Below are 12,166 nucleotides of genomic sequence, written 5' to 3' on the forward strand. Positions count from 1 at the left end.
GCTTGAGTGTACTTTAAGAAAAGTATTTCTTTTTTGTTGAGGGCAGGGGGCACAGACTCTAGAATCCAGCATCTGATCATGCATGAAGGCAGAAAACTGTTTAAATTTATCCAACCAGGCTTACCAGTTTACTGTGAATAGACAACCAGTGAAACTACTGTGAAAACTAATAAACTAACCTATAATCCCAGTATCATGGAGATATTCTAAGAGAACTGTCCTTATAAAATATATTGACATGTAACATAAAGATCAGTTTACAGCAGTCGGAAATGAGACAATTTCTTTAGAATAAAAGTGTCAAACAGTGAAGCAGAGGTAGAGACAAAATGAACTCCCTGCAATTCTGAATAAAGTTGTTTCAGCTGTGTGTCAAGTATACCTTACAGTGCTGGAAAAGTTTAAGAACTCTTCTCATTTACATCCAGACACTTGAAACAGCAACTAATCATGAGTTGCTTTATATTTAAATACAAAGGTGGATAAAATGCATACATGTGTAGGGTATATATCTCACCACCTCTTTGATTCTAGGAAAACGTGCTTGCTGGTATTGCTCTACCCTGGTACAAAGCAACTAAATCATAAATAAGCTCTGAAAACAGAGACCTCGCGACATCTAGACATTCTTTCAAGCTATATGGTATCATGAATTCATATATAAGTAAAGAAAAACTCTTATGGTCATAAAAAACTACGTACAAATGAAAAACACGATGACTTTTTGAAAAATGTTTTAGTATCTGCTCTTTACTATTTAAAGATATTGTCAGGTAATAAATTATAATTTGAGTTTTAACTGTGTTATTTAAAACATCCTCTTAAAAGCTGGAGTATGATGATTCTTTCCCTACTGGTTTCACCCTCCTCATTTGGCAAATGTTGGATTGTCTCACTTACATTTAAAAGTAGAGCCAAAATTAGCAGCTTTAAATATAGAGCTTTATGCCAATACTATGCCCTGCTTTGTTTTTTTTCACTCCCTGAGTTATCAGCAACATCATATTACTGCCAGGAACTTCAATCCTTTCACTTTAAAATGTTAGAACAACTCACCTGGGGCATACAAAATACGGCTAGTCTACAAAAATAGTAGACAAAGTCCACAGGGCTTGCCTGATCAGAGATTATTTACATCATTTTAATTAAAAAATAATAATCAACGAAAACGGATGTGATGTTAACATTCCACTTCAGGGTCCACAATCCAAATACTGCAGGAATTAACGAGCCAATAAAAATTAGGTAGGGTTCTAAAATACCGATAAATACTAGCCTTCACTAGCCAAGTAAAGTATTTTTAAAAAGTAAACAGTCAATATAAATGGTGAAAAGTAAATAAATATATTCAAGTATTTTTATTTTTAATAAGCTAAAGTGACATTAGTAATTGAAATTATGAGATATAGTCCCTCAGATATATTTGGATGAATAAATACTAATTCTGCCACTATCTAGCTTCTGTGGTCTTAGGTTGATTTCATCTCTCCAAACTTAAATCTGTCTGTGTCTGGAAACTGAGGATTATACCAACTATTTTAGAGTTATGATGTCTGAATGGATTGACAAATGGGAGAATATTTTGTAAATGAAAAATCTCTATGCAAATGTAAACCATAATCTTTTCATTCTGATTAAAAGCAACTAAATGTTCTTTCTATGTTAAAACTATCAAAAGCTTAATATGTGAAGATTTAATACCAGAACTGAAAAACTATACTTGATTACTAAATGTCAGGGCTAAAAACAAAGCTCTAGATTTCTAAGAAGAAAATTGAGATCGAACAGAATCCTTCAAAAGTGAAATGTTTTTTTCCTCTTACTGGTCACCTATACCTTTAACATATTTTGTATATACCTACCAGAAACTATATTACTGCTAATTATCTTGCCCCCCAAGGTAGCTAATGATTTGGGTACTACTGTAATGATGCTACCACTGGTAGTTTTCACATAGGTTGCAGCTCCAGGGGTTGCAGCCATCCGACCTATGGATGGGCTCACTGTTGGCCGGGTATAGGTTGCCTGTGTGCCTATAAAAAGGGAAAAGCCAAAAAGAAAAACTTGTCATTACTTACATAAGAATGACAATTTATACAGTTTAACTATAATTCAATGTAATCTACATTGCCTAACTTGAAAATGGAATTTCAAGGTGTCAAGACATTAAGTAACAATTTACAGCCAGTTTTCAATGCATATAGCAAGAACTACAGCCAAGTCAGTTTGAATTAATTTTACACATAAAATTTTGTGATGTGTTGCATCAAATTACTAACCCCAAGAAAAAGTACAACTCTGTTCCCTTCTTCTACTACCCTTCTTCTACTAGTTTTATGCCAAAAGAAACTTAAATTTAATCATCTGTCCTGCCAGAGCATTTTAGATATTTCTGTTATAGATTTTAAGGTTTCTGCATCTGTTTTATGCTATCTCAGTGCCAAACCCAATGTCAGCACTCAGCAAATAACGCAGTATTGTTTGCCTGAAGTTTTATAAACTTTTACTGTTTTGTACTCTGCTACCCTCTAAATATATTTCCATCTTTTAAAGAGTCATTCCATCATTTTACTAGAGATTAAAGTTGAAGCTGCCAAGAGTTGCCAGGAATATTTCTCTGTAGCCTAAAAAGTTCACTATTTACATATTTCCTCAACTTTAACTGACCCGTTATTTTTCCTTATGTCTCTCAAAGGATTTTACACTCTTCCCCAGTATTTCTAGAACGTTTTTCTTTTCCCAAACAGGAATTAAAAACTAACCAGATGAGCCTATTGTAGTTTCCTACAAATCTGGTAACTCAGAAATATTATTCCTAAACTAAGAATTACTACTCTTGGGGAGAATGAATATGACTAAGATAACACCTTCTTCAACTGAAAAAAAAATTTTCATGATCATTAGATTCAGAGGTCACTGATAACAATTTTCAACAACTCCCTACCCCCAAAAATGCTTTTAGCAAGTTATTCACTGTTTTAAAATATAATCACTACCCAAAAAAGGGAGGAGGGGAAGAACATTAAGTAGCATTAGTTTAAATTGGTTACAAATACAGCTGAATCAGAAAAAAATCTACTGCAAAGTAAATACACTATAAAGATACACAGTTTGAATCAACCGAATTAAACTGAAAAATTCAACTTAAGCTTTTGTTTTAAAAATAGAAACACACCTTAATATAAATACATAAGCATAGATACATTATTACTTTTTACTACTACCTTTGTACCAAATGGAGGAAAGTTTTGGGGGAAGTATGATAGATTTAATACAAGAATAACAGTGTTTTAAAAGCACAGGCTTTGCATAGAGACAGAAAGTAGAATGGTGATTGCCAGGGACTGGGGGAAGTTGGGAATGGAGAGTTACTGTCTGGTGGGTACAGAGTTTCAGATTGTGAAGATGAAAAAGTTCTGGATGGTTGCAAAATAATGTGAATGCACACAGTTTAATCTGAGTTCAAATCCCAGTTCTTTTATTGGCAGTGTGACCTTGGGCAACCTGCTCAACGTCTCTGTTTTGTCACTGAAAATGGAGATACTAAAGCCCAAGGGAGATTAAGTGTAATGTTTATACAGACCTTTACATACTGGACAATAGACAATAGCTTGTAAACTTGAAACAGGTATCATTTTTCACTATTTAGAGTCTATCATCTAAATACTGACCCTCTTTAATAAGTTTGGTAAGAGTTATACAAATTTAAAATAATGCTAATGGCTAATTCTAATTTTAATTAGTAGCAATAGCTATTGAGCTCTCTGCTGGGCACTTTACATACCTGATTTCATTTAATACTTACGATAACTTTATGGTATAGGTATTATTATCCCAATTAAATGATAAGGTAAAAGATTTAGAAGGATTAAGTAACCAGCTCAAGGTCACAGAGGGTGGTACTATTTAAAATGTTCTAAAGCGTCACTTCCTTGAAGATAGCCTGGTTGCTCTCACATCTGGGCAAAATGGCATCTTGTGCGTCCCTCAGTCTGAGTAATGCTTATTACTATACTGTAATGTAACACACTCTCAACCTAATCAGAGTGAGATCCTTGTGGGCTGGGACTATATTTTCATTCATACAACAAAATCCGACTAGCTGTGCATATATATGGTGAATAAAACAGACATGGTCCTTTATCCTCATGGAGCTCATGGTCTAATAAGGTAAACAACATTCAACAAATCAACAAACAAGTAGCTAAATAATTAGAAATTGTAGTACATGCTATAAAGGAAAAGAACAGAGGACTGTGATAACAATGAAAGAGGGCTAATTTCAGTTGGGGGGGCGGGGGACGTCAAGAAAGGCCTCTTTGAAGAATTGTCTCATTAATCTCTGTATCTCCACTGTCAAGTACACTGCTGGTCAGAGAAATTACTCAATGAATATATGATGAATGAACAGACTCATGCTCAAGAAAACTTACCAGTAGGAGTGGTTACCAGTTTAGTTGTCATAATTGCACCATTACTGCTAACCACCATAATAGGGGAATTGCTACTGGTGGGCAGAGTTGCTGTTACTGGTTTGGGTAAGATTTTACTTGGTTGAACTTGTTGTGTGATGATTTTAACACCTTTAAAAGAAGAAAGATAAATCTCAGTACAAATTATTTTTAAAAACATGTGCCTTATACCAACCCAAGAGGGCAGTAGTTACACACATTTACTCAGTCCTCCTTAAAGAGCAGCTTTTTTCCATATTGATGAAACTCTAAATTTTTATTCCTTAAATTCCTATCTTTCCTAATTTCTCTCATTTAGGAATACAATTAAAACACTACAGAAGCTATTAACAAGTTCTTAGAAAAACCCAATCTTTTGTCTAAGATCATGTGATATAAGAGCTTTCAAACCAAATTAGCCACTGACCTGAACTTTTATAGACAAATAATCTGTTCCATGCAAATACTTGGGATGAGAGGATTAGAATAACAAGTCAAAAACAAAAGTTAATGTAGCTTTTATATATTCCCAACTACACCAAAGATTTCTCTAACCTCTTAAATTATAAAGGCTGGTGAGAACTATAAAGAGCAAGAACATTTTCTTTTTGAACGTTTATTTCTAAAGTGACTTTTTAAAAAAGTATTTTTAACAGCTCACTTTGTCAATACAAAATAAAGGATACATTATTATTGCACCTACATGAAATATGCAGGTGGATAAGAATTTGAAGGCAATATGTAAAAATAAAATAAAAATGTTAGGGTAGTGATGTTATGAAGTTTTTTTACATTTTTCAAAAATTTTATTTAAATGTTATAATTGGTACGTTGACTTTCCAAATGTAAAAACCCCATTTAAAAGAAATCTCTCATGCTAACTTTAAATTTAAGTACTCATAATTATTAACTGAGTAAGGAAATTTTTGGTAAAACTTTTTCCACCATTAACTTCACTGAAATAATTCATGGGATAGAATATATTGCCATAGACAACTTAAAATTTTATTACTTTTTTGGATGGTGATTTAGGTTAAGACATTAGAAAACAAACAAATATATTTAATAGCCTTAAATAATCTTAAATTTCTTGTAGTCAACAAATAAGTTAAAAATATGACATCCAGGTATAATTAGGCAAATTATTTGATCTCTATGACTCAGCTTTCTCATTCATAAAATAAACATACTGTTAGTATATACCTAGAAGGGCTATTGTGAAGATTAAATAAATCAAAATTGTAAAGTACCTAATACGTAGCACGATTGAATAAAAGTATTATTGTAGAAATTAAGAAATTCTGATTATAATAAATCATAAATAGTGAAGTTGTAGGGGAAAATGATTTCTACTATTATCTCATTAATGAATTACAATAATGCTTAAGGCACGCAAAAAGAAGCCCCCAAAGAAATAACTACACAAAGAGAAAAAAATTAAGGGAATCATAAGAAACTACTTTGCTCAGTCATATGCAAATAAGTTGAAAATCTGGATCAAATAGATCATTTTCTAGAAAAATACTTTTTATTGAAATTGACCTCAGAAAAGAGACCTACCTAAAGAGACAAATTTTGTCAAAACAAATTTTTAAGAGCTCCTCCCCCTTTGCCAAAAAACAGCAGCCCAGATAGTTTCACAGGACAGTTCTATAATCCTTTAAAAAGAAGACAATTCCAACATATTTTAAACCATTTCTCTTAAAAGTTCTCATCACAAGAAAAAAAATTTTTGTAACTGTGTGGTAATGAATGTTAACTAAACTTATTGGGGTAATAATCATCTAATATATACATATATCAAATCATTATGTTGTATACCTAAAACTAATACAATGTTATATGTCAATTATATCTCAATTAAAAACAAACAAAAACCATCCAGAGACCTGTTTTGACAAGAGAGCATGAGGAGCTCTGCTAATCCACCGACCCAATGAGAATGGTGAAAATGATAAAAGAACAACCAACAAAAAACTCTGGAAATAGTCCCAAGGAAAATTAAGAAACATCTATTCAAGAATATGTAGAAAAGTTTGGTAAGAAAGACAAGATCTGGGGCCAGCCTGGTGACATAGCTGTTAAGTTCGTGTGCTCTGTTTCAGCGGCCTGGGGTTTGCTTATCAAGCCATGCTGTGGCAGGCATCCCACATATAAAGTAGAGGAAGATGGGCAGGGATATTAGCTCAGGGCCAATATTCCTCTTTGCTGAGGAAGATTGGCCACAGATGTTAGCTCAGGGCTAATCTTCCTTAAAAAAAAAAAAAAAAAGGCAAGATCTGCAGTATTTAAACTAAGACCCATACCTCCTTCCCCCCAAGTAAGGCAAAGACTTCTCTTCGGACTGCTGCAATCAAGAACACAGGGCTTCCTCTTACTCCAGCTCCCAGATGGAGGGCTTTCTTCTGAGGAGCAGTAGGACTTCAGCTTATCTCATCCTGCCCCTATGTACCTTTTGCTAAGGCTAAGTCCCAGAAAAGTGCAATCAAGACGTGGGGGCTCCCTTCTTCTGCCCAGGCCCCAATTTATGGAACAAAGGCTCTACCTTGGGCATGGCACTGCTGAGAATACTGAGGTTTTGATCAACATTGCCCTGGCTTGTGAGGCAGTGGCTCCACCACCAAGACAAGCAAATTTGGAGGATCTCACGTGGCTGCTCATCCTCCCACTCATACCTTCACTGAGTGCTCAGCTCCTGGAGCTGAGGAGTCATTCAGAAAGAAGCTTGCCACTGACCCTAGCCCGAGAGCTCCAGAGCTGCGTGAGAGTAGAAACAGGTCATAGAACAGATAGCTCCTAAGCTCTTTGGAAAGCGACTGACTTCATTTGTCAGAGAGCATGAAGTTCAAGCCTAAGGGCACTGTCAAGAATAATGGAGGATGTGATGAAAAGCAACTGGAAGGCGATTCATGGTTTAACAAAGACACATTCTAGAATATAGCCAGATAGTTTGCAGGAGAGAACTGAGGAATAGGGAAGCTGAGAAGAACTCTCCTGTGGTCAGAACGAATATCAAAAATAGACTTCTGAAACTATTACTTCAAAGAAGCCAAAATTTGGTTTGTAGAGCAATTTATGCTCCAGGGCATTGTTGAAAACAATAGAGAAATCAGTTATTAGAGTTTTAATGGCTGGGTGTGGTCAGGGAAGAAGAGGAAGAGAGCCATACCAACATCACTGTCATCTCAGAATGACTGTGGGCATACCCAGAGCTGTACCTCCCTGAGGAACAACATCAGAGATTTAACTGCTAAAATAATTGATCTAGTAACTAAAAAACAAATAACCAAGCAAATAACAACAACAAATCGGGGGTAGGGGGGGCCAGGGGAAGACCAGTACCCAAGTACAATATCTAATATCAAATATCTAAAATATCAATATAAATACCAAAAATGTGCAGTTTCCAACCAAAACATTAGAAGGCATGTAAACAGGAAAATATGACCCAAACACTGGGAAAAAAGGAGGCAACAGAAACTGCCTGTGAGAGCAATCAGATGTCAGGTTTAACGAAAAAGAAATCTAAATAGAATTAAATATCAGATTATCTCTTCAAACGGCCCCTCTAAAGATAATTCAAATCAAATCTGTTGGGCCAGCCCCAGTGGCCTAGTGGTTAAATTCAGCGCGCTCCACTTTGGCATTCTGGTTTCGGTTACTGGGAGTGGACCTACACCACTCATCGGCAGCCACGCTGTTGTGGCGATCCACATACAAAATAGAGGGAGACTGGCACAGATGTTGGCTCAGGGCTAATCTTCCTCAAGCAAAAAAGAAGAAGATTGGCAGCAGATGTTAGCTCAGGGCTAACCCTTCTCAGCAAAAAAACAAACAAAAACAACTTCAAGGTAGCTATCACAAATATGTTTACAGAACTAAAGGAAAACATGATTATAGAAGTAAAAGGGTATGGTGACAAAGCTGCATCAAATCGAGAATATTAATAAAGCAATAGGAATTACAAAAAAGAACTAAATGGAAAATCTGGAGTTGAAAAGTATAATAACTGAAACAGCAAATTCACTAGAGGGGCTCAAAAGTAGATTGGCTTTCAAACTGGCAGAAGAAAGAATTAGCAAATTTGAAAATAGATTAATAGAGATTATGCAAGCCAAAGAATGGAGAGAAAAAAGAATGAAGAAAAATGAACAGAGCTTCAGAGAAATGTGGAACACCATTAAGTGCACCAACACACTTGTACTGGAACTACCGAAAGGAAGAAACAGAATAAAGAAGAAATATTCAAAGAAATAACGGCTGAAATGTCTCAAATTTATTGAAAAGCAATAACTTACACATCCAGGAAGCTCAACAAACTCCAAATAGGATGAACACAGTGATGCACAAACAGACACATCATACTAAAAATGCTAAAAGTTGAAGACAAGGAGAAAATCTTGAAAGCAGCAAGAGAAAAGCGACATCACTTACAAGGGAACTGCACTGAGATTAACAACTGACTTCACAGTGGAAACAATGAAGGCCAGCAGGCAGTAGGATAATCTATTCAAAGTGCTCAAAAAAACCCAAAAAACTGTCAAGCAAGAATCTTTCAAAACAACAGGGGAAACAAAGTCTTTGCCAGAAAAACAAAAATGGAGAGAATCTGTTGCTAGCACATCGCATTACAAAACAAGCATTAATGGAAGTTTCATGAACAGAAAGAACAAATAACAAAATAATGATGTCTTCTCTTGCCAGTTATATTCAACATTTTACTAGAGCTTTTTTTTTTTTTGAGGAAAATTAGCCCTGAGCTAACATCTGCTGCCAATCCTCCCCCTTTTGCTGAGGAAGACTGGCCCTGAGCTAACATCCGTGCCCGTCTTCCTTCACTTTGTATGTGGGGCGCCTATCACAGCATGGCTTGCCAAGCAGTGCCATGTCTGCACCCGGGGTCTGAACCGGTGAACCCCGGGGCGCTGAAGTGGAATGTGCACACTTAACCGGTGCGCTACCAGGCTGGCCCTACTAGAGCTTCTAGTCAGGGAAATAAGCAAAGAAAAAGCAATACAGGCATCTAGATTATAACAGAAGAAATTATCTCTATTTGCAAATAATGTATCTTTTACATAGAAAATCCTAAGGAATTTGAAACTATCAGAACTAAAAAACAAGTTCAGCAAAGTTGCAGGATACAAAATCAATACAAAATTCAGTTGCATTTCTATACATTAGCAACAAACAACCCCCCCCCCCAAATTAACAATTCCATTTACAAAAGCTTCAAAAAGAATAAAATATTTAGGAATAAATTTAACAAAAGAAATGTAAAATTTATGCTCTGAAAATCACACAACATTGTTGAAAGAAATTAAAGAAGATTTAAATAAATGGCAAAACATCCCATGTTCATGGATCAGAAGACTTAACATTGTTAAGATGGTAATACTGCTCCATTGATCTACAGATTCAATGCATTTCCTGTCAGAATCTCAGATTACTTCTCTGTAGAAATTGACAAGCTGATTCTAAATTTCATATGGAATTGCAAGGGACCTAGTATAGCCAAAACAATCTTTAAAAAAAAGAAGAACAAAAAAGGAGTACTCACACTTTCTGATTTCAAAGCTTACTACAAACCAATGGTAGTCAAAACAGTGTGGTAGTGGCACATGGATAGACATAAATTAATGGAATAGAATTGAAAGTCTAGAAATAAACCTATACATACGGTCAACTGATTTCCACCCAGGGGGCCAAGATCATTGAATTGGGGGCAGACAGTCTTTTTAACAAATGGTATTGGGACTACTGGACAGCCATATGCGAAAGGATGAAGTGGGATTCTTGAATCACATCATAACAAAATTAGCTCAAGATGGATCAAAGACCCAGGGAAACTATCAAACTCTTAGGAAAAAATCAGGGATAAATCTTTATGACCTGGGATTTGGCAAGATTCTTAAATATGACATCAGAAGCATGAGCAACAAAAGAAAAAATACATTGGACATCATCAAAATTAAAAATTTTTGTGCTTTGAAGGATATCATCAAGAAAGTGAAAAGACAACCCACAGAATGGGAGAAAATATTTGCAAATCATATATCTGATAAGGGTTTAATATCTCAAATATATATATTAATAAAAAACCTCTTAAAACTCAATGACAGAAAGACAAATAACCCAACTAAAAAGTGGGCAAAGGATATAAACAGGCATTGCTCCAAAGAAGCTATATAAAGGGCCAATAAGCACATGAAAAGATGCTCATCATTAGTTATCAGAGAAATGCAAGTCAAAACCACAATGAAATGCCACTTTACACAACTAGGATGGCTAGAATCAAAAAGTCAGAGAATAACAAGTGTTGGAAAGGATGCAGAGAAACTGGAACCATCATACACTACTGGTGAGAAGGTAAAATGGTACAGCTATTTTGGAAAACAGTCTAGCGGTTTCTCAAACAATTAAACATAGAGTTACTATATAACTCAGCAATTCCACTCCTAGGTATACACACAAGAGAACTGAATACTCAAATACTTACACGAATGTCTTCCACAAGAATTATTCATTATATCCACAGGTGGAAACAATCCAAATGTACATCAACAAAGGGACAAAAATGTGAAATATTATTTGGCCATAAAAAGGAATGAAGTACTAATACATGCTGTAACATGGATGAACCTGAAAACATTGTTAAGTGAAAGAAGCCAGTTAAAAAGACCCTGAATAAAAAGCCAAAAATTTTAGACTCATGTGCATATCATATGATTCTACTCACATGAACATCCAGAATATAGAAATCTAGAGACAGAACGTAGATGAGTGGTTGCTTAGGGCTGGAGAGTTGTCATGAGGAGTAGAAAGTGATAGCTAAAGGGAACAGTTTCTTTTGGAAGTGATGAAAATGTTCTAAAATCAACTGTAGTGATGGCTGCACATATCTGTGAATATATTAAATATCATTGAATTGTACGCTTTAAATGGGTTAATCATAATGGTATGTGAATTACATCTCAATAAAGCTGCTTTTTAAAAAAATTACAGGGCATTATAAAAAAGGAAACTTCACAATTCTTTCTTGGAAGGACACATAACATTGAAACTAAAGCCTGATGAAGACTGCACACACAAAGAAAACTGCAAACCAATTTCCCTATGACTATCAATACATTATATTATCCATGCCTCATATTAGGATAAATTCCAAAAGACTTAAATGAGAAAAATGTGAACTATGACTAAGAATCTAGAAGCATAAAGACCACACTGATAAATTCAACTATATAAAAAGAAAAAAGATCTGCACAGCAGAAGTCCCCATAAATAAACTCAACAGAAAACAATAAACTGGGAGGAGAACCTCTGCAAATCATGAAACACACAAAATGTTAGTTATCCTGCTACATAAAGAATTCTTAGAAACTGATCAGAAAAAGATCATAGAAGAATGGACAATGAACACACAGAGTACACAAAAAATGAAATACAAAGGGCTCTGAAACATAGAGTTGCTCAAACTCACTCTCAGTAAGACAAACGAAAATAAAACAACACCAAGATAATGGTCCCCCCACATCAGATTGGCAAAAATCCAATTGTTGGCTAATATCCTGGTGGGAACAGAACACTCTGAGAAAACTGGACAGAAGTACATTACTGACTGGAGTATAAATTAAAAATTCCTAAAGAAGAAAATCTGGCAATATGTATCAAAATTTTAAATTCTTTTATCTTTTGACATACTCCTGGGAATCTCA

The 12,166-nt window shown here is 35.0% G+C and overlaps 1 protein-coding gene across 39 annotated transcripts in view; it reads right to left on the bottom strand.

Annotated features, from left to right (window-relative positions):
* The window catches only part of EMSY (EMSY transcriptional repressor, BRCA2 interacting), a 97,206-nt gene that overhangs the window by 32,257 nt on the left and 52,783 nt on the right, over positions 1-12,166 (bottom strand). For all 39 annotated transcript variants that reach the window (XM_070490651.1, XM_070490643.1, XM_070490638.1 and 36 more), the window contains 2 exons: positions 4,434-4,583; positions 1,863-2,033 (listed from right to left, as the gene is read on the bottom strand). In XM_070490651.1, coding sequence (XP_070346752.1) covers positions 1,863-2,033; positions 4,434-4,583 — 321 coding nt within the window. The remainder of the gene's footprint in view (positions 1-1,862; positions 2,034-4,433; positions 4,584-12,166) is intronic.

Source organism: Equus asinus, chromosome 20 (assembly GCF_041296235.1).
Source record: "Equus asinus isolate D_3611 breed Donkey chromosome 20, EquAss-T2T_v2, whole genome shotgun sequence".
NCBI classification, from domain to species: Eukaryota; Metazoa; Chordata; class Mammalia; order Perissodactyla; family Equidae; genus Equus; species Equus asinus.